The 26,966-nt window shown below is 36.3% G+C and overlaps 1 protein-coding gene across 4 annotated transcripts in view; it reads right to left on the reverse strand.

The window, feature by feature from the left end:
• GRM8 (glutamate metabotropic receptor 8) overlaps positions 1-26,966 on the reverse strand; it is a 505,336-nt gene that overhangs the window by 202,183 nt on the left and 276,187 nt on the right. For 3 of the 4 annotated variants that reach the window (XM_087969394.1, XM_087969392.1, XM_087969393.1), the window contains exons 4-6: positions 24,214-24,349; positions 22,858-23,012; positions 19,880-20,017 (exon numbers count right to left, since the gene is read on the reverse strand). In XM_087969394.1, the coding sequence (XP_087825520.1) occupies positions 19,880-20,017; positions 22,858-23,012; positions 24,214-24,349 (429 nt within the window). The remainder of the gene's footprint in view (positions 1-19,879; positions 20,018-22,857; positions 23,013-24,213; positions 24,350-26,966) is intronic. The other variant, XM_087969395.1, reaches the window with a different exon arrangement.

The following is a 26,966-nucleotide window of genomic DNA, read 5'->3' on the forward strand; positions in this document are numbered from 1 at the left end:
TTACTGAACTAAGACTTGCTTAGATTATAATGGACCCTTTCAAATGAGCTCTTGTGTGTCTTTCAGTCATTAATCTGAATAGCCCTGTCCACTGAATTGATTTTCCATCATGTTACAAAGAAAGACATGCTTCAGATGACCAGCCATTGCATCTCTCTTCTCTTCCTTTCATTATATTTTTATTTAGAAATACAACAGGCCCAATTTCTTACAGGGTTTATGTGAGAAATATTATGACAGGGACATTTATGTCAGATACATTTTAAATTTAATTTCCAAGTCTTTAATATCTTTGAGTTTGGTTACACAAAGATCATGAATAAAGCCTGAGCATAGGTAACAAATGTGCAAAATAAATATTTTTAGCACGATGTACAGAAAGTAAATAGTTGCATTAAAACCCTTGTTCTTGGAAATATACAATCAGAGTGAATCAGTAAAGAATATCACCACATTAATCACTAAATAAATGTTCTATACTTTAAGGTTAGGACTTTTTCCCAGCACAGTTCTGCTCTGATTATATTGAGTTACTTTGTGGTGACCTTCAGCTATAGCAAACATTGTAAACATTATTCCTGGTAAAATAAACATGACAATGTCTTTCCATTGTCCAATGTTACGCAACTCCTTTTAAGTAGCACATTGATATATTGTTTGTAAAGTAAAACCCCTAATGACAAATTGACATGTTGTGTGTTCATGTGTGTTCTCTCAGTAATCACATAGATTATTTTTTTTGTCCTTAATTTGGTCCTTCAGATATTCTAACAATGTATTCACCACAATTGCAACTGGCTCCATCCACCTTGTTCTGGTCACCTTCACCTTCTCTTTACTTCCACCTTTTCCAGCTTGTTCGGTCAGATAGTTCTTCACATAATGTATTTGAATGGGATAATTTGAGCCTGGTCATTTGTGACTCTAGTAAGAATTCTGGGTTGATTTGTTTAATGATCCATTTTTGTTTGCTTTCTGTCCACAGTAATCTCAGGATTGAAGAATGAACATGAAATTTCAAAAGCATCAATATTCTTTCTATCCTGATTCTTCAGTCCAACTTTTATTTCCATAGAATGTTAGAGAGAATGATTCTAATTTTTCTAAGTCTAGGTATATCACAGCATCTGAACATCTACATTTCAACCAAAAACAATAATGATGCTGCACCATTTCCAAAGTTTCACTTGAGTTGACAATTAGTTTGAAGAAGAGCTCATGAACTCAGAGAAGAATAAAGAAATAAAATAACAAATAGCCGTTTTAATCTCCCTTTCTCTATAGTTCCTTTTTTTTTATTAAGAGACAAACAAATTGAGGGGGGGGGTTTCTGAAGAGATAGAATGAGAAGACAGAAGTTATCTCAGTCCTGCAGTTAAAGGAACTAAAAAAGAGGAGGAGGAGGAGGAGGAGGAGGAGGAGGAGGAGGAGGAGGAGGAGGAGGAGGAGGAGGAGGAGGAGGAGGAGGAGGAGGAGGAGGAGGAGACAGTGGCAATGGAACCACACTTTAGTAATGCTAATAAAATTGCATAAATGCCATCACCAGCAGTTTAATCTGATTTAGGAGAACCTTTACCTTTCATTTTACCTATTGTTTTTGCTGAGCATGGTCATCTTTCCACCAAATCCTCTGTGAAAATAAAACTGGGTGTACAAGTTAATTTTTAAATTCTCATCATAATGACCCCAAATTCTCCCTTAGTACAATTCCTGTTTATACAGAAAGATTGCCTTTAATCAACTGCACAACTTTTCATTTGCAACTTTATATTTTATAAGCACTGCATGTCTCCCCCTGGGCTTATGACTTAAAAACTTACTCTCATTCTCTCTAGGGCAAAGAGTAGATTATGTCATTTCCAGCTGCTATTGCTTTTATGTTCTTCATTAACCTTTGATGACTTAAAGTGAAAGCAAGGGAAAAACCAAAACAAACAACTCAAAATGAATCTGGATGCATTGCTGCACCTTTTGAAAGATGTTGATATTTTTCCAGTTTTATGTACATTGAGATGCCACTTCTTCCTTTCTTGTAAATATTGATCTGCCGATAAAAGCAGTAATGATGTTACATAGAGCTCTTTTAGAGCTCTAAGCTTGGTTATTTTCTTGCAGACAATTCACTACTCAAACTAGGTAACATCATCAGTGCTAGTAAAGAGTGGCGTTTCCTCTCAGTTTATATTCTGGGGCTTCTGAGTCTTTTGGTTTACTTAGGATGTTTTGAAGGGCTTTACTTGGTTTGTGTGATTACACTGATTCCACGTGGTTGAAGACTGAGAAGCTCCAGAAGAAAAAGCAGGAGTCATGTACAAGATATAGTATAATGACTGCAACAGCTACTATGTAGGACAAACAGACAAAAGACTAGCAGAATGCATCCATGAACACCAACTAGCAGTCGTGATAAAACATGATGAAAACCCAACCAAAGAACCTCAGTGATGACTCCCACCAACACTGACAGGACAAGCCACTAGAACCATGATGGTGAACCTATGGCATGCATGCCAAAAGTGGCATGCAGAGCCATCTCTATGGGCATGCCAGCCATTGCCCATTGCTCTTCTGGGTTCCAGTGCATGCATGTGTGCCGGCCAGCAGGTCTTCGCACATATGCATGCCAGAAACCAGAAGACCAGATGGTCGGCACTTCCGTGTGTGCACCTGGGAATTGGTCTTCCAGTTTCTTGTGCTTCCCCCACCCCTTGTGCGTGCACACTCTCATTTCAGCACTCAGTGCCAAAAAACTTTGCCAACACTGCACTAGAATATAAACTGAAAGCAGTCCAAAATCAAAGTATAAACTGGGACAGAGGTGGCAATGATATGACTGCTACTTCTCCCAGTGTCCTGGTTACTTATTTTCAAAGCACACCTATGTTACACAAAGTGTCAACCAAATCAGGTTGAACCTTGAACTTCAACCTGGTAGATTGCATTGACTAATATCCCTCAATATCAGTCTTCTATTGATTAAATTACTATTTTATGGAGTGCTATAAATATGAATATGTTGTTGGTACTTTGTAATTAGTTGTGGCTTCAGTAAAAAGACAGAATTGACAAATGGGAACATAAAATAAAGAAAATGTCCAAACTGACTGTGTTGTGTTGTATTGTTATGCTGTACTATGCTATGTCATATCATCTTTGTATTAATTATTACATTATTATATTTAGTGTAGACAATTATACATTCCAGTGCAAATTGATGATAGTTAAATTCATTAAATTCAACTATAATAAAGCAAACTGGGCAAAACAAATTGTACAAATGGATGGAATAGGGCCTCAAATATTAGTAATATGTCAGCCATTCATACTTGTAAGAATGTTATTCACATGAATAAATTACAGAAAATGGATGACAGGAAGGGTACTTGCTTTAAAAATGCTTGGTGCAGTCTATTCCAATCCTTTTTCTTTCCCAAATATTTTGAGAACAGGTAGAAAGTTAAAGAAGGAACAAAACAAAAAAAGCTGCATTGCACAATTTCATTTGTTTTTTCTGAATTTCTTACAAAATGATATGATTCATTCACATTTAAATATCTAATAAGGTATTTTCACAAGCCATCTATCCAGTGACTTGATAAGTGTTTCAGATAAAATATCCAGTGTTAGGCAGTTTCTAATTACTTTCATCTTGGAAAAGGGAAGTACAAAATTCATTAGAGTGTCAAAACCTCAGATTATTACTAATTGAAACATAGGAGAGTGCATTGCAACCTGCTTATTGTTTTGCTACTTGAAGTACTGGCTCAAGAAAAGCCAATGAATATTGACAAATATTAACACATAACAGCCAACTTGGTTTACTGAGGGCTCACCCACCAATTTGTGTCCATGCTGGGTTTGGGTGAAGCCTGGAGAAACTCAAGCAAAAACCTTTGACCTCAATATTCAAAGAGATAGAACTGAAAATTCATGCCTCTATTATAATTAACTTTCACATCCTCCTTTTATCAATCTAAAAAAATTTATCATATACTTGCTCATTACCTTAGGGGGCTGTTATACTGAAACACTTGGATGCTTTTCCATCAATGGTACTGTTGGGAATACTTAATGACATTCCTTACCAAGAGGATTTAGTATCTATTCAAATTCCAAAGACACATGTATCCGACATGCTGTAGTTATTATAATTGAAAAGTAATCTCTCCTCTAATCATTAACTATGGAGATAGATCTAACATAGCAATTACATGGTACCTTCTAAACTATTAATTTAAGTATAAGCTGGGTGGCGTGACAATTAAGTCTACTATGACCTGGGTTGAAAATTGCACACATCATAGTGCCATGAGATATTGAGCCTATTACTGGGTTCAAGCTTCCATACTGGACTCTTTAAATATTTATTACTGACCTGGATAGATTCAGTCAAATCCTCTGTTAACACAAAATTAGGCAAGATATTTAATGCCTTCAAAGAGTTAAATAAAATTAAAATCAGCTTGATAGGTTTGAAAAATAAATTGAGGGACACAATGAAATGTAATATATACAAATGGAAACATTCCTCAATTGGGATACTGAATGCAAATGTTACAAGAATAAGCTTGGAAATAATAACTGTGAGGAAAATTTTGGAATAGCAGCTGATTGAATGTGAGTCTGCAGCACAGTTGAAAGAGATGCAAATGTCATTTTAGATTGCATCAACTGAAGCATAGTTTCCAAACCAATGGAGGCATTCTGTTACAGTTTTTTTTCTGCATTGGTCAAATCTCAATTTGACTGTTGCATCTCATTCTAGTCATTGTGCCATAAGAAGGATCCAGTGAAATCAGGGACAGGTGAAGAGTAAAAACAGATTTGCAAGGACAAGTTCCATAAAGAGACACTTATTTGGTTCATTTTGTGCTAATTAGCAGGGCTGAAGGGAACTATTAGCCCTCCTCCGATATTTGAAAGGATGTCACATGAATAAAACCTATTCATGGAATAACTGTACAAGAAGGCAGAGTCTAATTAGGAAAAAAATCCATGTAAAAGCAGTTTGACAGCAGAATCAATTATGCAAAGAAGTAGTGAGTTCCTTTCCCTAAATGCTTTTTTAAGTAGAGGCTGGAGAGCCATCTGTTAGTGATGCTTTAATTTTGATTACTCACTGGGCAGGGGGCTGGACTTGATCACCTAAATGACCCTTTATAACTATGGCTCTCCACATCTAACCATAGGGTTGATGTTGACTGTAGACAACCACTGCTCCATGGATCTGGAGTATATGACTCTTAAATGTAGACCCATATATCTTCCGCGGGAATTCAACGAGGTTTTGATTACTGCAGTCTATGTCCCACCTGAAGCCAATACTACCATAGCTTTGGGATTCTTGTATAACATTGTTAGTAATCAGCAGAATAAGTATCCTGACGCTGTGCATATCATAGCGGGGGACTAAATTCTATCAGCATGTTAAGTGTGCTACTAAAGGAACAAACATATTGGACAAAGTATATACCAACATCAAACATGACTATAAGATTATACGATTACCACATTTGGGACAATCAGACCATATGTCACTGCTTTTAGCACCAGCATACATCCCTCTTGGGAGACGGGCTCTGCCTATAATAAAGACAATGAAATCTTGGCCAGAAGATGCTTCCCAACAACTTCAGGATTGTTTTGAGAACATAAATTGGGACATCTTTTACCACCCTGACCTAGAGGTGCACACTGCAACTGTTCTCTGCTACATCAAACACTGCACTGATACAATTACTGTGGATAAACATATTAGGATCTATCCCAATCAGAAACCCTGGATGACCAAGGAAGTCTAGCGCCTCTTGCATGACAGGACCAAGGCCTTTAGGTTCAGAGAAAGGTATTCGGAAGGCCAAGACTGATTATAAGAGGAAGACTGAGGATAATTTTTATAGCAATAACATGAGGCAGGTGTGGCGAGGGTTCAACAAATTACACACCATCAACCGACCAATGTCATCCCTGATGAGGGGGATACTTCATTGACAGAGGAACTGAATAATTACTTTGCTCGGTTTGAAGTGGAGACATCAGAGATAGAAAAATACAACTACCAGCCAATTGTAGCCCCCACCTCATTGTGGAAGAACAGGAGGTGAGGAGCATTCTGAGGGCTGTGGACTCTAGAAAGACTGCCGGTCCTGATGGTATCTCTGGCCGAGTGCTTAAAGACTGTGCTGATCAGTTGGCTGGAGTCTTTACCAGGATCTTCAATCAGTCTTTATCCCAGTCCACTATTCCATCTTGTTTGAAGGCTTCCACCATTGTTCCTCTGCCAAAGAAGTTCCCTATCAATAACCTCAATGATTACAGACCAGTGGCACTCACTCCTATCATCATGAAGTGCTTTGAGAAATTGGTCTGCCGGCACATCATTTCTGGTCTTCCGCATACATTTGATAAACACCAGTTTGCATACAGAAAAAATAGATCTACAGAGGACACTATAGCCATCACTCTTCACACTGCTCTGACTCATCTGGAACAGTGGAGGGGGGCTCTGTGGGGATGCTTTTTGTGGATTTTAGTTCTGCATTTAACACAATTCTTCCACGTAGACTAATGTCTAAACTTCTGGACTTTCTAATTCAATCTGCCTTTGGATTATGGATTTCCTGTCTGGCTGCTCACAGAGGGTCAGATTAGGTAATCATACCTCTTCAGCCCTTATTCTTAACACTGGTACACCACAGGGTTGCGTGTTGAGTCCCTTACTCTACACTCTTTATGTGCATGACTGCATTCCCACTCATGCTAGTAATACTATTGCTAAATTTTCAGATGATACCACAGTGGTGGGACTCATATCCAGGGGGGGATGAGTCTGCCTACTGAGATGAGGTAGACCGGTTGCTTTCGTGGTGTGGAGACAACAACTTGGTCCTCAACACCAATAAGACCAAGCAGTTTATAGTGGATTATAGAAGGAACAGAACAAACATCCAGCCCTTGCTTATCAATGGAGACCAAGTGGAGCAAGTGGCCAGCTTTAAGCTACTGAGTGTTACCCTAAAAGAGGACCTGATCTGGGGTGCCCTGGTCAAAAGGGCCCAGCAGAGATTATACTACCTGAGACTTCTCAGAAAACAACTGAATGAAAAACTGCTGGTGATCTTCTACCGCTTCACCATAGAGAGTATCTTAACTTACTGCACCTCTATATGGTTTGCCAATTTGCACAGTGCAGATAGGAAAGCACTCCGGAGGGTTAACGTCATTGCCCAGAAGTTCCCTTCTTTGGAAGAGCTTTATAGCTTCCGCTGCCTTAAGAAAGTTCAAAACATTCTCAAAGATCTATCTTATCCTGGGAAACCCCCCCCCTTTTTTTTTTGAACTATTACCATCGGGCAGATGGTACAGAATAATAAAAACAGGGACAAATAGGCTGAAAAACAGCTTTTATCCCAGGGCAGTAGCTCTTTTGAATTCTGCTGTATAGTACAGTGTTGGTGTGGTGTCGGCGGTTTTTGGTTCAATGTGTGAAAGGTGAAGGATGTGTATTTGTGCTTATTTTCATGGTCATGGTCATGATGTGCACTGAAGATGGTGTTTGATTTCATTGTACAAGGTGCAATGACAATAAAGTAAACCAAACTAAACTAAAATGTTCCTTCCAGGAAAAGGGCATTTCTATTCCGTGTTTGATACTCTTATCCATCAGGGTTTAGGATATCCCTGTAGAATTGTAAATGATCTTTTTAAAAAATATATCCATTTATCTGGCTTAATTCAGCAGAAGTTTATTCCGATAATCCTTTTTTGGTAATTCTGAATATTTTTTTAAAGAGTGTGCAAATTTGTTTCTACTCTGATTTCTGGAATGCACTTTCCATGATTTCTGTTCAATGCTATTCCCACTTTCCACCACCCTTGATTTCAGAATAGTCACTTTACTTTTATTTCAGACTTTGAAGAGATACAAGACAGTTAAAAAAAACACCTGAAATATAGTCTGGTCCATTGCAGTTAGTATCAATACCAATATAATTAATATAATGTATGTCACTATTTTTCCTGACAAATATTTCAATAATGTATTCTGTCTAGTAGCATGAAAATTGTTTTTAATCATGAAAATGTTGATAGAAGGGTGAATAAATATTATACTTTATCAGGAGTACTGTCAGCAAAATATAGTATTCCACATTATATTTTTTCCCTAAGATTCCAGCCAAGCCCTTTTATAGAAGAGGGTATGATATCAGCCATTCCTAGTTCTCTTTCGCTTCTGGCCAATAATCAGCATTTATTATTTGTTGAACATGCTCAGACAACATTTGTCTATTTTCAGGTTCTCCATCCTGCTTTCTGCAATTATTTTTGTTTTTAGAATTCATATACACTGTACACCAGTTATTTTCAGTCTCTCAGTTAATTCTATTTTTTCCCACCTAACTCAGGATTTGCTTCTCATTGAGATATCTTTCAAGGTTCTTTTTTTTCTTATGTTGTTTTATTTTTGTAAATCTTAGAATTACTCCAAGTAATATCATGCAAATGAGTGCAACCTATTCTATAATTTAAGGAAATTATCCCAAAAACTTTAATGTATTTTGAGTCATCTTAAAAGATTTGCTTATTAAATAAAATTTAAATTTCTTCTACATTTTAAACATGGTTAACTTGTGTTGTTATCCTGATATCAATATGATGATGTGCCACCACTTTCAGTGATATCAGTTTTTAAAAGAAGTAATGGTTTCTTGAAAGGAAGGGAGGAGGAAGAAGGAAGGAAGGAAGGAAATCTTTAGGAATTTGTTGTCACATGGATCCCAAAGTGGCCTCAAATCTCACTTGCAATTTGAGGTGGGAATTTCAAATTAGGATAGTCTAAATTAGAATTTGAACTTTCAGAATTTATTCCTCTCGTACTCCTAAACTTGCTGACACCCCTTCCACATACTACCATGTTTCTCATATAATAAGGCCGGTATTTATTTATTTTTGAGCCCCGAAAAAACGGCTAGGACATCTTTTTTGGGTTGAATTAATTTCTTCCCCCACCCCCATGCACCAGCACTGTCTCCAACAACAGCATCTGAGTTGCTCCTGCTTTTCCCCCGTCCCCGTAACAACAGGAAAAAAAATATTTTGAGGTACCTGGGAGTGCTGTGTGCTGTGTTTTGGTTTAATCCCTGCATTTCAGCTGCTTCTCAGGTGGGGGAGCCACCTCCATAACTTCCATGGTTGCCGCTGCTGCTGTCGCTGTTGTTGGAGATGGTGCTGGCAAGAGAGGGACAGCTGTAGCTCAGCCTGGGCACTTGGAATGCAGGAACAGGCTGCACACCGGGACTTTTGCAAACTTGCAGAGCCCAAGGCTAGAGCACCAAGGGTAGCAGCAGCAGAGATGCTTGCTCGGCTCTTCTCACACCCACCCAGCCACTCGGGTTTAAACCAAAACGCAGCGTGCGGTGCTCCCAGGTACCTCAAAATGTTTTTTTTCCCTGTTGTTACGAGGACGGGGGAAAAGCGGGAGCAACTCAGACTCTGTTGTTGGAGACGGTGCTGGAAAGAGAGGCGCCAGCACTGGTGGGAACCGTGGAAGCTACGGAGGCCTGAGAAGCGGCTGAAACGCTGCTGGATATCAACGCCGATGCCGCCTGCCTGCTGACCCGGGTAAGGGAGGGGTAAGGGAGCCCTCCATGCTCCACCATGATTGGCTGTTAGAGCGGCTGATGGTGAGGCGTAGCTGACCGCGGGGCACTCCTAATGGCAAGTTCCTCCCTGCCTTCCCCCAATTTTGCATGTTTTAAACTAAGCCTAAATTTGGGGGAGGGGCTTAATTTCATTTTATGCCTAGAAAACATGCAGGGTCTTCCTATTGGGAAGGGCCGTATTGTTGGAGAAACACGGTAGATTGGTTTGTTATCAAGTATTTAAACACAGGATCATTTTTTTATTATTAACTATGTAGAAGATATTTCAGCCAATGATGGGATTCAAAAATTTACTATCAGTTCTGTGGGCATGGCTTGGTGGGCGTGGTGTGGCTTGGTGGGCATGGCAGGGAAGGATACTGTAAAATCTCCATTCCCACTCCACTCCAGGGAAGGTTACTGCAAAATTGCCATTCCCTCCCCACTCCTGGGGGAAGGATACTGCAAAATCCCATTCTCTCCCCACCCCACTAACCTGCTTTCCAGGTCCGTTCTCCTGTGCAGGGCAACAAAACAAGATCATTTCATTCACCCAAATTAAAGCTTCCTACTTAGTAGTAAGCTTCCTACTTGAAAGATCTTTCTTTCCATTTGATTTTTTTTGACACCAATCAGACCCCTGTTACAGAACTTGACCATAGGCAAAACAACAACAACAAAGCAACAAATAATTACTTCAACTCATATATGATATGATCATTTCATCAAATTTTACAAACCCAGCCTTTCTATAGGTTTTTGAGAAATACCATTGCATGTAAATCATCTACACAAAATGGATTTTTATTTATCTATTTTTAAGTATAACATAATTTAAACCAATTTATTTGAGCGTCTAAATATATTCATACCAAACTGCAAATAGTATTACACACAGCTGTAGTTTATTAAGGTCAAATAAAATGTTCTCCCATGAAATTTAAATCACCATTCTAGGGGTGTTGTTTTTGTCACATTTTTGCTGCAAATCAGCTTATTTGAGGGACATACTGGTACTTTGCAGATAATGTACAAATTAATACGGTTACATAAAGTAGAAAACTGCTGAGATATATTTTAATATTTATTGTGTAATGTAATCTATATTTTAAGTGCAATGTGAATAAAGTTAGCTTTCTTGTTAGCAATAAAACAAAACTGAAATGATAAACCTACTTTTTTCTTGGGTACACAGTATTATTCATAAGCCTGGCTATATAGAACATGGATTTTGTTTTTTTCAGAACATTTGATGGTAGTTAATTCCTTTTATTCATAAGTAATCAGTGATGCTATTGGAACCAAGTTTGTTCTACTAGATTGTTTCAACATAGAAAATGTTCTAGTGTGACTTGTGGAAGAAGACTGGCAGATTGAAAACAATTCCAAGCAGAGTCAGCAACTGCAGCAAAGAACAAAAAATCTGCAAATAGACTGGGTCTTTGAACATTTCTGCTTCAAACATAGGAAATGACTTGAGATCACCCAGAAGTGCTCCATACAGTTGCTTTTCATGAGAATACCACAACAGTGATCTCTAGTGAGCACTGAGAAATGAAGAAATAATTATCTTGCTCAGACCATGGTTGGCACTTCTGAAAGATATTAAGTTTGCCTGCTTTCTTTTATAATCATTTTTGGAAATTACTTTTTAACTACTTTTCAGCTTTCAGAAAACTTTGGGTCAACAAGTTTGAAAGGACTGGGTGAACTTGCCTTCAATTCTTAATGAAAGAATGTTTTCACTATAAGCTTAAGAACTTTTGTTAACAATTGAAGAAAAAAGCAAAAAGTTGATTAGAATTTTGATTTTGGAAAGTGGGTCCAGATAAGTTTGAAATAAGACTTTGGAATTAATTATAAAGAATATTTTCCATGGGAAAATAATTTTGTTTTGAATCTTTAATAAATATGATCACTTAAAATTTGAAAGAGGGAATAAAAGATTCTCATTAAAGGAAAAATACAGATAGATTTGACTAACAGTTACAGAATGGTGCAAAATATTCTATGACTAGAAATATTGATTAATAATAATAATAAGCTTCTGAATATCCTGTCTAAAAGATATTATTGAAGAGGAACAGATTGTACCTGACAAGACCAAGTCTGACCTGAAAATAGACTTACAAAAGATAGGCTATAAGAATGGCACACAAAGAGATGATATACTTTTAAAAAGACGATGTTTTAATAATTAAGAGCAACATAAAAACAATAAACCAAGAGAGTCTTGGGTATTTTTACTCTTTCTATTTTTCTTTAAGTTCTTACTATAGTAAGTATGATCTTTGTGTGTGTGTGTGTGTGTGTGTGTGTGTGTGTGTGTCCCCAGGGTATCTAATTATCACCTATCTCAGAGGGAGGGAGGGAGGAAGAGAAAATTGACTATGAATTCACATTTCTAATACACAAATCCTTTCTGTTAGAATCATATTTTAGTAAGTATAACGAGTATCGTCTTCTATGAGTTTTTTGCTTCCTGTATTTCTATAGCCACCACTAGCAAATTACAATACAGAAACAATTCAACTGTATATCCTAATTTCCAGTTCACCATTGGTGAACAGAAACGATGGAAGAAGTGGTAGCATAAAATATTGGATTTGTTGCCATGGTCTCTCAGATATGTTTTCATAAAGCAATAAGCAGAAGGTTAGTTTTCATTCCCCTTCTTCAAATTATTAATAGAGTTGGTCTGAGCATATTTGAAACCTGTAGTGCTGAACAATAGTGTAGGATTAGAACATGGTGTATAATCTTTTGTAGCCATTGACACAAATATCAGAAAGCAATTTAAGGGTTCAAGAGCCTGTTCTTCAGCAGATACAAGACAACTGAATGAGTGGAGTTAGTTTGACTATATACTGTACTACCTGATTTGTTTAGAGCTAAATCAACTTTCCACAGGGATTAGTTGACTGAGATAAATGTTCTTTTATGCTATTCTCATGTCACACTAACCCTCTCTCCAATCCAGTTTGGTATATTATAGACACAGGGTCATAGAAGTGCAGGCTTTCTTTCATTTAGCTCTCATTGTATCAATAAACCTCCATCTGGGATGTGGCAACTAATATGTCAACAGGAAAACCTGGTCACTTCAACATGACATCTATGGCTTGTTATTGAACAATGAACAATACATTGTCTGCACAATCTGAAAAGCAACAGCTCTTGCAAAGATTTATATTGTCACCTGCAGAGTACATGCATTGCAGGAAATAGTTCTTAGTTCAGTTGTAGACTCTCTTCAGTAAATCCTTTCTCTAAGCACTGGATGGTATTAGCCAATATAGATAACATTAAAATAGACAGAATAAAGCAATTCCTATTTAATCAAACAACAAATACAGGTTTAGCAGAAAACTCAAAAATTCATTCCTGAGGAAAATGTATCTTGCTTTTTATAACGGAGCCCATGGATATGTTTGATAGGCTTTGAGCCATAGCTTCTGTCTCAGCAAACATACTATTTTTAAATTGAGAAGATAACAGTCTTCCTAATACACATGAAAGTGTGCATGAGTCATAAGAGAGAGGGGGGTGGGGGAGGGACAGAGGGATGGGGGGAGAAGACCATTTGCTGATAAAAATGCTCAGATTCTTTTCCATGCATGAAAATAGAGCCAAAAGAGCAGCCTTTCATTTGTCTGCATTTTCTTTCAAAGTAGAAAGAACTTTTAAACCTGTTCTATTCATCTTAGAATATAGTCTTTCTAGTCAAAGTTGAGGTCAAAAATTCTGAGCTAAAGTCTTGGCACCCATGATGTGTTTGCATACAGTATGTATCTGCCATCAAATGGTCACATTACATTGCTTACTTAGAGGCTTAAGTAAGGTACAGCACAGTCACTATAATGAGTTTTCTAAAGATGAAACTGAAGAGTCATATGTACATCTTTCCACCCACAGAGCCATTTGTTTAACAGTGATTGTCTACCACTAAAAATGTGTTTCAGAAAGGGAAATGAGTCACAGTAAAGATAACAGTAAATAAGGAAAACTTTCTGAATGCAATCAGACATTTAATGGCATTAGAATAGATGTGGTCTTTTGGCCTTTTTATAACAAACAATGTATGCATATGTTTTTGAAATTTTAGTTATCTTTCAATAATCACACTTTTGTCAAAAAAATATATGAAATTGTGTTGTTCAATTAAAGTATACACATAAATGTATCTATTTTAGAAACACAAAAATGTATTATTCATTTTAAAAAGGGAACATAGAAATGTGTTACATTATGGGAAATAACTTGCAGGAATTGCATCCATTATTCAAATTGTGTTTTAAAACATTGTCAGGAAAAAATTCACACAAAAATGAAGAAGTTTAATACAAAAGTACAAGTTGAGGTAGGAATGGGACAAATTAATTCTAAAGACAGAAAAATGAGAAACTGAGTGCAGCCAAAACTGACACTTTTGTATATTCCTAATTCAGTCAGCATATTCCTGATCCAGAAAACTGAATTAGAACAAGTGAACATTTATTTACACAGCATCTGTTTTTTTGTCTAGGAAAACAGTCCTGATATATAGAGATGATGACTCTCAAAAAACTTCTGTCTCTCCTGGCACTTAAAAAAAAAAGCCTTAAGTCTCCTTTCTAATACTCTCATAACACAAATCTGCCTATTTGCTCCTTTAAACTGTCAGACTTATTTTTTAACAAAAACTGAACACATGGAACTAGAACAAAACTATGAGCAGTAAATGGATATGCATCTTATTTTACTATTCCTACATTAGACATGATCTATCATGTAAAATGTTATTCACCCATAGAGTTTGCATTAAATCAAGAAGCATGTTGATTTAATGCTACATCAAATAATATGAGATTTTGTGCTTCAACTGAATTTATCTACATAACTTCATAATGTTCTGAGCTAATGACAAAATATGAATCAAGTTCAAGTTCAAACCTCTATTGTCAGAGTAAAAACATGTGTACAATGAGATTGGCTGAGCCTTCCTTTGTGAAACCACCCCCCCAACCCAATACAACTCACAGTGAAGACAGCAGAAAATCTCTAACCCAGTGAATCCTACTAACAAACACACAATCAGTTAACAGAGAACAGATAATAAGAGTTGGAAGGGACCTTATACGTCATCTAGTCCAACCCCCAACCCAAGCAGGAGACCCTACACTATTTCTGACAAATGGCAGTCCAATCTCTTCTTGAAAGTCTCAAGTGATGGCACTCCCACAACTTCTGAGGGCAAGGTGTTCCATTGGTTGATTGTTCTCACTGTCAGAAAGTTTTTCCTTATTTCAAGGTTAAATCTCTCCTTGTTCAGTTTCCATCCATTATTCCTTGGGGTGCTTTAGAAAATAGCTTGAATCCTTCCTCTCTGTGGCAGCCCCTCAAATATTGGAACACTGCTATCATGTCTCCCCTGGTCCTTCTCATCACCAGACTAGCCAAGCCTAGTCACTAGACTAGCCAAGCTCACCAGACTAGCCAAGCCCTATTGCACCGTATGAACCTAGTGCACTTACCAAGGAAAGGGAACAAATGTAGTCCCTAAACTTATTGGTATCTGATGTAATGAAAGCTGGGCAGTTAAAGAGAAAATATAAATATCATTATTAGTAGGACAGTGAAACATTTCAAGCCAGCCTCATACAACAGAAGAGCTCTGTTGACTTTCCCGGTTCCATGCACAGACAATATTTGGACTAAAGCTTCATCTGATGCAAATTATGCATGGACCCAGATGTGAAAACAACTGGGAAAGCCCATGTCACAACTATGCCATTGTTCCAGAAACTGAAGCTACTCATTGCTTCAAGGAGGAGTGCTTTGCTTGAACTAATGTCTTTTCTGAAGCCACCCTTTAAATGCACAAACAGTCTATGCATAAGCCATTCAAATATGTGCTAGAGCATGCTATTCATCCACATAGAATATTTGCTTTTTAACAAGATTAATCACTCTCAATATATTTCTAATATAAAGTCAGAATCTGCACTATGCTGATAGATGCTATCTAACCCATGTGATGGGCAGATTAAGGACACAAGAACTGCACAGATTTCAGTAAGATATATTTAATCTTGGAAATAAAGAATCTTGGAAACTTGGAAAGAATAATTTCTCATCCTGATTTCTGTGCATAAATATGTTTGAAATACTTCTTCCCACATTTCTTACCATATGAGCTAAGATGATGTTTAAAAGTAAGCTTCCAACCAAGGTGCTTCTGCTTCTTAATCATTTATGTCTATTTTGCTACCTTTCCTTTACCAATTTTCTCACAATTTCTTGTTGGTAGTCTAGTGCAAAGCAGCCACTCTGCTGCTACCAATAATCCCTTCCGTAAGACAAAATATTTATCTCTAATATTCATGCACTTTAGCAGCATGTTTTAGCTAAGTAATATCTTTGTCTACTTCTGCATAGGGTATATCCAGGGGTGGGATTCTACCAGTTGGAAAACTGCATCACACCACCCAGTCACTCCTTATCTGGCGTGTCCGCCATCCAACTTGCCTGGATTTTACATTCGCCTAATTTTTGGTAAGTTGCTACCTTTCCTTTTTTTTCACCGACGATCAGCTATTTCAACTATCAGCTCTGCCGGGTGATTTAGATTAGCTAGAAAGCAGGAAATGGTTGGATTTCTTGCTTTCTAGCTAATCTAAATCGCTGTTGTAGTGCTTCACCTTCGCCCAGGAGGCTTCTCTGAGGCCCAGTCAGGGGTGGTATTCAGTGGGTGGGGGTGGGGGACAAGTGGCCTGAGAGCAGAGGTGAAGCTTCCTTAGGACTGAAGCTTTTTTTTTCAGGGCAGACTCAGGCAGCAGATTGCAGAAAGGTAGATCTGGGAGTGAATCTGTGATTCTGCAAGCAACTCAATCTGCCTGATTTTGGGTAAAAGTTGCTTTTTTAATAATAAAGTTTAATATTTACATACATGGTGTGTTGTGAGTTAATTTTATGAGTTTCCTTGCTTAGCAAATTTTATGAGCTTGCTTGCAAGCAAATTTTAGGTGACAGACTCAGGCAGCAGATTGCAGAAAGGTAGGTCTGTGAGTGAATCTGTGATTTTGTGAGCAACTCAATCTGCCTGCCTGCTTTGCCTGATTTTGGGTAAAAATTGCTCTTTTTATAAAAAAAAAATGATATTTACATAAATATTTACATAAAAGCCATGCCCAGCCTATCACGTGACCACCGAGCCATGCCCAGTCGGCAAGCCACTCCCACCCAGTCACATGACCACCAAGCCACACTCACAAATTAGGCCACGCCCACATAACCAGTTGTTAAGAAATCTGAATCTCACCCCTGGGTATATCGTTGTGAAATTGGATGTCTATTACTCTAAACATTATTTTCAGGAATAAACATGAAAACTCTATACAGAGTGTTGAGCAAGAAGATCGAGAGTTAAATTTTAGTCAGCTTAACTGCCCATTTCATTACTTTTATATTCAGGAAGATCTAAGACAATGAGATTTTCAGTCTAGGTCCATTGTATACATGGCACCTATGTATATTTAATCTGGATGTTATAGTATTTTTATCATTTTAATATGTTTTACTATATCTATCTATCTATCACCACCTTGATTCATTTACTGAGATGGGTGGCTATAGAAATTGAATTAATTGATTGATTAATTAATTTTCTTTAAAATCCACACTGCCAAATTCTACAAGTTTTATCTAAAACTAATGATCCTTTGAACTTGGGTGCATTGGACAGAGATAATGCATAATGTTAAAAAGAGCTTAAAGGTAAGAATTTATTCAATTATACAACAGACTACCTTGCCTTGGAAGTTTGTAGGATTTTTTTAAAAAGCTGCTAAGCAATTCAGAGATTGATGGATTGCCTCCTGATTGGAGAAGAATGCCAATGCACTACCTAGTGGTAGGTTAGATAATCTTCCTATACTGTAATTCTACTGGATTCATGTTATCTTAAAAGTACTGAGATTTTAACATGAGAAAGCTGAAGACCTAGTAGATATGATTATCCTGAGATCAATGAGATAGTTAGCAAATCTAGAGGCCACAATGATTTACACTATTTATCACAACAATTTATTGATGGAATAGTGACTGGGCACAGAATTGTCATTTTAGTTTTATATTTAATAATTTTGAATAATAAAAGTGCTAATTCCCACACAAAACATGTGACTGCTGATTCACACCAGATTAACTAGAATTGCCCAACTGCTTTTCTAATTTGTCAGTTCTGATGTAGTCCACTGCATTTACTTTTGACTACAAAATAAAGGTAACAGAAAATCATCTTAATCTCAAAATTAGATTATACAATGCTCTCTTGGCTTGTCATGTTTTAAATGCTGTTATGCCCCCCCCTCTTTACAATTAATTTAATTGTATTTTGACTTTGACTTTTAGTTAGTCTTGACTGCTGGCAACTGCAAAGACAAGGCAACATTTTCAGAAACATGTTCTTTGTTGAGGGAAAATGACTGGTCCAAAATCACCTTCTTGGCTTTGTTACCCAGACAGGATTAGAACTCTGCCCCTCTAAATCTTGTGCTTAATTCTTAGCCCAAATGGCTCTTGTTTTTGTGAATTCAAATATATAAAGAATAAAAATATAATCCAAACAATGATGTAAGTTACATTCTCTAAAATTGCTCCAGTGTATTTAAAAGTCACAGTAAATATTTCTTTCTTATTCAGCCTTAAAATTAATATCCCAGAATAAAAGAGAAACTATTGAAAAATTGCAACCAAAAGGTTTCTAATCCTCAAATACGTTTTTAAGTTCATTATAAAGTACCATAAATGTCTTCCCTAGAAATAAATATTATGGCTTGTTCATGACCTGTGCAAATTAGCCAAATCTGAACTTGCTGTACATGGCTCATGAAATCTCTTCTCCCATCTCTATTTTTAACACTGCCGTCAGTGATTATAAGCATTTAAAGGCTGATTAGCTTTGCTGAAAACAAAATGCTAACATAAGAAATATAAGCTGCTCTTCTTATAGTAAAAACGCATGCAAGACATAGTAATCTTAATTAACATTTTAGATAAGATTTTGAGGAGAGCGTTTCTATACCCTAACATTTAAACAGTAGCATGAAATAAGACTACAGGACCACTGTTAGTTTGAAAATGTAACCCTAATTTTAATGAAGTAAGGCCTACTTATACATCAACCAATCTTGTTCTCATTTACTATGCATAATACAAAAGCCTGTTATACAACATATCGACTAGATGCAAGGAAATGAACCTATTTGTAGGGTATACCTTGAGATGATATGTCTATATACAGTATGTTCATAGACACCTTTCATTAATAATGAATGAGGACATAGTTATATTTAGCCCTGTACTGATCTTTTGATTTGTATCTTTAGCCCACAACTATTTTAATTACTAAGGATTTGCTACAAAATACTGCAAATTATTAGGATTATTGGATTATGGATTATGGATTAACCATGTGCTTTCACAGCAATTTCATTGATTACATGAATACACTTGTATATCACCAAGAAAACTCTCAGTGGACAGATGAAAAATATCTTAAAGACTGGAGCTTGATACACTTGAATCCAGTAACTCTACTAAATATAATGAAACTTAAATATGATTTTAAAAAAGTATAATTCGCTGTTGTTTCTTTTAATTCTAGCAGCAGCAAAGTAAATGAAAATAATATGCTTTTTCTGTTATTGCTTTTTGATCATTGTAAGAGTATGTGAACTGTACATGGAAATCATAGTTACTTCCCATTAACACACTCTATATAGCCCATGAAAAACAATATGGCTAACTTCAAGCAATAAATCAGGGCAGAGCCCTCTAGCCACCTATCAAATAAACACCTACAATATTGCCAGTGTAAATAATTAAGTCATCACCAGTAGACTTTCAGCAGTTATAAATTCTTTCCATCAATCTAATTAGCAATAGATCAGTATAAAATCTTAACAAATACCCAAGAGCCTACTTGATTCAGGCTGTGAGAATGGAGAGTTCAAGAACTTTTATCAGAACAAAATTCAAAAACAGTAAGTTTTAAAAGTTAAAGTCCCCTTCAAGTCATGCTCAAGTTCTTGCACTTTTCTTGAAAACAGTACGGATGTGATTTGCTATATTCTCTTTTTCCCAGTTTAGCCACACTTTAATTCTTGAGCCAAGACAAAGTCAGGCTACTACTTGCCAGATTAACAAAACCAACCAAAAAGAAAATAAGTTGAACAAAGTGCATGTTCAACAGTTACCTGTACATTTCTTTATGTTGCTATTCCTCTTTCCATGAGAGCCCAGCTTGCATCCAAAATTTTCCTCCCAAAATTCTGCAAACCACACATTCCTTCTGTTATTTGCTAGGGTTCGACTTCTAAAATATCTATCAAAACCTGAATTGAAAATACAGATATACATACATGAAGATCAGAACAGAGTGCTAAGGTATTTGGCCTTATATGTTATGGCTCTTTTTGTATTTTAATTGCCCTACTAGTGATTTGTAACATCTTATAGCATTACCCACTCAACACTAAAGCAATTTAAAGCCTATCTTTATTACTGTTACATTAATACAATGCAGAATTTGGGAAGCATCCTAAAAAAATAATGTGTCCAATTGCTTGAACAGATTGCTGAAGAAAAGTATCCTTGCTCAATCATAAAGTAGCTTATTTTCATTCATGAAATATCATGTTCCAGGTATAAACTAAGACCAACAAGAGTATGCAGCAAATAAGTAGGAGCATTCTTTTAAAACCTTACTTTTTATTTGGTTTCCTATGTGTATATTTATGAAATGACTGAAGATTGCTACTATTCATCATCATAACTATAATAAATTGATTCAGCAGTTCAGAGAGGCATTAAGGTATTTTTATGAGTTCTCTGACTCGATATTTTTTGCGAATGGCAGTTTTCATCCTGCTCTATTTCACCTTTATCTCATTTTGCTGTTACCTCATGTTACATACAAGAAATCTTAGAAAGCCTTACTCATTACTTAATGAAGCTGAAATTCTGAAAAATAGTTATCTCAAGTATATATGCAACAAGTTAACAGTTTTCATGTTGTACAGTATTATTCAACTCTGAGTGGTACCTGCTGACTCCCAAAGACATCAAATTATAGATCCTTCTTTTCTTAATTAAACAGCCATGACTGAATATGGAACCTTTTTTCTACATTTATTATGTCATTTACCCATAATCCTATAGCTCTTAGATGCAATCAGCTGTAAATGTGATTCTAAATATTGTGCCAGTGACTATTGTATATTGGCAACTGAGGAAAAAAGCTGAACTGACAATGGGCAGAGCATGTAATTTCCTGATATAAAGACAATTAGCTGATATTAATAAATGGAACCTATTGCATATTTAACTAGGTGATAGATTTTCTATCAATCATACTACTAATGTAGTATTTAGGAAATTAATTTAAACATTAACTAGAACCATTGAGCATAGAATCTATTTTCACCAACTAGATAATGTCAATAAACTGATATATGAAATAAGTAAAAGAAACTTTGAACACCGAGCTTTGGTCCCAGGTCTGGGCTTAATTTTTATCATTTATATATTGTTTTGTGTTTATTGGATTATTTTAGTGTAGGCCATGTATCTCATTCTATGTTTCCAGCTGTTTTTATGATGGTTTTTTTTAGTTTTATACACCATCCAAAGTTGAGTGGCCAATAAATTTAAATAAACAAATAAGCAAACAAATAAATAAATAGGGTACAAATAGCAATGGCACAAAATGATGTTATTGTTGTACAAGAAACCTTTAGTTTAGAATTTCTTCAGTATAAATCAATTGAATTGTTTACGTAATATGTTATTCTCAGAATGGTCATAAATTGGATGTACAATACAGGTAATCCTCATTTGACTCCACTGATTCAGCACCGAACAAGGGGTAGTTACAAGCTGTTCTTATAGTTACGACTGTCAGGGCATTCCCACAGTCATGAAAAGTCATTTGTGACTTTTCCCCCTGGCTCCCAACAGACTCAATGTGGAAGTTGGCAGGAGGCTGAAAATGCCAATCACATGATCACAGGTCTCTATGACTGCATGGGAGTTGGCTAGTCATAGTAACAAATCATATTGCACTTTACAACCTTGTCACTTAGCAGTGAAATTTCCAGCCCAAATTATTGTTGATTTCCCCCCTCCCCTCCTTTTTTTTTTTTTAGGCCAAAGAATTTGAAAGTATATAAATAAACTTTGTAAATAAAAATGGTGACAGTGTAGAAAAATTACTAGGTACAAATAGAAATACAAGTTATTTCCATAGCAAGAAAGATAAGGCAGGCATGCTTAATGTGTTTACTTTATTTAAAGAGGGAAATATGTTCTTATTTGGAGATCACTTCTGGAATTTGTGCTTGCAAAGAAAAAAGAATGAAATTTTGATCTTGGTTTTGTTGATTAGAAAGATTTGGTGTTACAGAAATGGCTAGTTATATATTAATGTGTAAATGCAAAAAGTTGAGGCTGGAGAGTGTTTATCTTGTACTGAACTAGGGAGAATTAACAGATAATCAGGGTTGGAAGGGACCTTGTAGGTTATCTTGTCCAATCCCCCCACCCAAGCGGGAGACCCTACACCATTTCTGACAAATGGCAGTCCAATCTCTTCTTGAAAGTCTCAAGTGATGGTGCTCCCACAACTTCCGAGGGAAAGCTGTTCCATTGGTTGATTGTTCTCACTGTCAGAAAGTTTTTCCTTATTTCCAGGTTAAATCTCTCCTTGTTCAGTTTCCATCCATTATTCCTTGTCTGGCCTACAGATGCTTAAGAAAATAGCTTGACCCCTTCCTCTCTGTTGGAATTTAATGCTCCCTTTTCTTTCTTTCTCTCTTTCCCTTTGTATTCCACACCCCCTTTTCCTATTCCATTTCCCACCCTTAATTTCTTAAATTTCTTTTTTTTTTTTTTGGTATTTTATATTTTATATAATAAAACAAATTATTGTTGGCACTCAAGGACTACCTGTAAAATACTGCTTCATAGAGTGGGCTTGAAACCTTTACTTGATAATTATGAGTATGGGAACCAAACAATAGTGCACCTACAGAAGATAGAATGAAAATGCCATTTAAAGTTATTTGCTGTCATCATAAGAAAACCATGGAATAGTTTCATGAATGCATGATGTACCAGAGTTACACAAATATATAGTAGGGGCTCATCCTACTAAAGTCTTATTACACAGTCTTACCATCAATAGAAGCTCTTTTGGGCAAGATGGTGACAGCCCCTTCTGCTATTCCTTCTTGCTGATAAACAGGTGAAATTTTAGAACCCCAACTGTCTGAGCCAATCCAAAGAAAATGTCCAGTTTGATTCAATTTCTTAGCAGCTTCCAGTATTCGCCTGTAAACAATATTTTAAAAAACAGTTATTTTAAGCCAACTTTTATAAAGGTTCCTCCTCAAGAGTCATAAAACTAGTTGGTTTTGTCAAATCATCAAACGTTTTAAAGAAACATATTGGGGTGCTTTTTGGACAAAAAAAAAGAGTATAGAAAAAATGTTTATTTATTTGTAACATTTAATTATTTATTTACATTATCATATTTCTATGCAATCAAAGCAATTCTCAGCCACTTATGCAGAACAATTACAATATAAAGCTTACACAATACAATACTTAGAAGTATCATGGCAATGAAGCAAATGACATAAAAAAGGCTGACTGCTTTTTCATGTTTCTGTATGCCTCTTTCAGCTGCCTTCTCTATCAGTTCCAAACCAATATCTTCTCTTTTCTGTTTTACTTGTTGTCAAGTGCTGCAGGGTTATCATTAATGTCTGTGGAGGAAAAGAATCTTCCTTTCTTGCCATTACTTTTTGTTACCTGAATTTTCTGCTTAATTTGTTTTCCTAAACTCAGGTAGCAGCACTCAGTGAACTTTGGCTAAACTTCCAAAGCTAAGCAAGCTCAGACCTGTTAGGACATGGCTGAATGACTTCCAGGGCAATCCAGAGGTATCAGTTAGATAGGCAAGAATATCACAAGTAAAATAGCAACATTGATCGGTATCATTGTCAAAATATCTACATGGACAAGACTTGAAGTCTTGAATTGAAGTCAAGCTTAACTCAAGGGTTTTTTTTCTTTAGTAAATATTGGGTGACTATGAAAGACATAATTCTTTCATATGCACCTGAACTTGGCAGTTGGCATACTGTTATTTAAAAGAAGGTGTGGACATGTCATTTTGCTTGCTTTTGAATGGCTTCATTTCACTTGTACCTTCCATTGTTACTCAACTTTGCAGTCAAGGGAAGAGTATTAGGTGGATTCCAGGGGAATGGGAAGAGCTCAGAGTGCCAAAGAAAATTGACCCCAAAATGTATCTTTTCCCCTTAAAACCTTACGTATTCACCATGTTAAATTTTCTATTTTTACTCAATCCCACTGGAGCAGGAACATTCTGGGAAAACCATTTTTCCTTCATATTTAAGGATTGCTGGAAAATTGGAACGAGCTACAAACTGAAATTAGTATGACTAACACATCTAAATAAAACCATGATTTGGAATGTTACCTATTCCAGCAAAACAGCCAATACCTTATATCATCTTCATTTGCAAACATAATCACAGCACGAGCATTTGGAGTCTCCATCAAGCGCTTGATAATCTTCTCAAATTCTCCTGTCCTGGGTTCACGGGGGATTTTTAGTGACTGAGCAATGCAGACACCACCTGGAGAAAAGGGGATAATAAAAGAAAAGCTGTTAAATATAGGGTGGTTTGTTTGTTTTTACAATCATTATGCCCAGTTTACAGTGAAAATAGAAATCTGGCTTTAAGAGAAGACTACCAAACCAAAAAGAGGTTAAAATGTAACTTTGGAAAAGCAATACTAGTGCACAATGCTTCAATTTTTTGTTCATTGCATCTAATTTCTATTCTATCTAATTTCATTATTTATTGTATAGTGCTCAACAGTATGAATTATTAAAACAATATAGCAGGAATACATTTTATGGGAAAAATATTTTGGTAGATACAATAAAGTGACAAATCTGCATGCTTCTTCTGAAATCTATAGCTAGGCCCTACTACAACTGTTAATCACCACATTATTAATTCAGTTGTATTCATTATTCAACCATATTATTAAAGTTTTGTATAGTCATCAATAAAAGCTTTACAGTAGTTACAATAGATATACCATAAGAACAATCAAATCCATCCAAGGTTTAAAAATCCCAGTCTTCTATGCAACTTCTTGATTCCCTGCTATCCCAACCTCCATTATCTTGATGGTACCATGGAACAGAGGAATATGTTGATTATTCCTCGAGCCTCAAACAGGATCGCCCCATCATAAAATAATGTTAATTTTAATTATAAAGCTAAATTTTAGAGAAAATATGTGTGTTTATGCTGGCTGCAGGTGTTCTGATCAAGGCTTCCCGAGACCATAATTAAGCGCACGCTTAGTTAAAACATGTCTTGTTCTATTTCAATGCTGGGAATTTTTTTCATTCCCAGCCAGGAAACAGTCCCTTCGAGATAAGCACCCACCTTTCTTTCCTTTAAATTGCTTCCAACAACTAGAGTGCCAAGTGAATTATAAAAAAACCAACCAAAGTACAAAGTCCAGAGCTTCAAGGATTAATCCAAACAGAATGAATGACTTTGTTTCCTCCAAAGGTTTTGTCACCTTTGCCTGTCCTTTATACCGTATGGGAGAGGCAATCCTCTCCAAGCCTTAGTCCCAAGTTGCCCCTTTTGCCTTAGCTGCTCTTGCCTTCTTGCAGCTCTGTGCACACGTGTATTGGGAACAAGCTCCCCTTGTTCCTCTGCCTTGCTGCTGCCAGATTCCAGAGGCTCCGGGGTCAGCACCCCACTCTCAAATGGTCCTGGCCCCATCTCTGCATTGGATACAGGACCCTCATCCGAGTCTTCTCCAGACTCCCTGACTGGTCCCCATTCTTCCCCACTGTCCAATTCTGCTGCCATCTGCACAGGTGAGACCCCCACAACAGCAAGACCCAGAGATAGTATAGTGGTAACCCTACCTAACTAAGTCTTTCTTTAGAAAAAAAAATTGCCCTAAGATTCAAAGACTGATGAAGCATTGATTCCACTGGATGTTTTCAGTTTTGACTCCTCCATCCCTACCTCCCAATACTGGATTAGAATAAAAAATGACATTTAGAAAGGTTGCGCCCTTCTTTAGAACTTAATGTGTAAAGATCATTTTAAAATATTCAGCTTAGCTTAAAAGAAATAGCTTAACAAAATACCTTGTGTAGCACAGCCAGTTTTAAAGTTACTAAGTAGTACACTTATATTAGCATGCTGTATGTAACTCAACATTCCTGCAGAGAATTTTAACACATTTTAAATGGCTGAAGCAATACATTATCATGCTAAAACCAAAGTTGTGCAGCTAAGTCAAGCATGGGAAAGAGTTACAATGATTTCACTTACAACCTTAGCTGGCATCAGTTGAAGTATGACAAAATGAAAGAAAAGGAACAATAATATTGACATTTTACATGCCAATATAAGAGAGAGACACACACAGAGAGAGAAGAGGCAGCGACAGAGAGAGACAGAGAGAAACAGAAACAGAGACAGAGAGACAGACAGACAGACAGACACTACAGATAGATATGCACAGGAAGAGAAGGAAGAGAGTATGTTTCATGGTCTACTTCATAAAATAATTTTTCCACCCCTACTTATTCTATCATCTTCACCAATCATTCTTGTCATTCTTCCATTGTGGATATTTTAAAGTATTTTCATTTTTGTGCATATTATAATCTCATAGTAATTATCATATATAAAATAAAACTATATTAGTAATGCATTTGCTCCACTTTAGTCTGTGCCATGCCCAAGCATTTAATATCCAATGTTCATCTGGATTCTGTTTGAATCTGTTATTGTTGCAGTCTTTTCCATGTCTTGAAGAATTGCAGATGCTTTGGTTTTCATGACGTCATACATTTGAAAATGAATATACTTAAATAATATTTAATAACTTGTTCCTTTGTGACATCCCGCCAAACACGTAAACAGATTAGCTTTTTCTAGAGGAATGGAGCCTCAAATTGTCTATATTTGTTTTGGGAAAATGTGAAACAGATGTACTGTTACTCTTTTCATTATCAAATCATTAAGCCTCAGAAAAAATATTAAGCTTTCAATAATCCTTAAAATTATATATGAATAAAAAAGAAAAGCAATTCTTAAGAGCAATGATGAAGGAAGGATAGAAAGTTATCTCATTTAGAATTTTTAAGTTACAACTAAAGATGCTTTGATTTTTAAGAAACCCATTCCCTTTGCCTTTAATAGA

This window comes from Notechis scutatus, chromosome 6, assembly GCF_049901735.1.
Source record: "Notechis scutatus isolate UNSWTSFEM ecotype Mainland chromosome 6, rNotScu1.2, whole genome shotgun sequence".
Classification (NCBI taxonomy): domain Eukaryota; kingdom Metazoa; phylum Chordata; class Lepidosauria; order Squamata; family Elapidae; genus Notechis; species Notechis scutatus.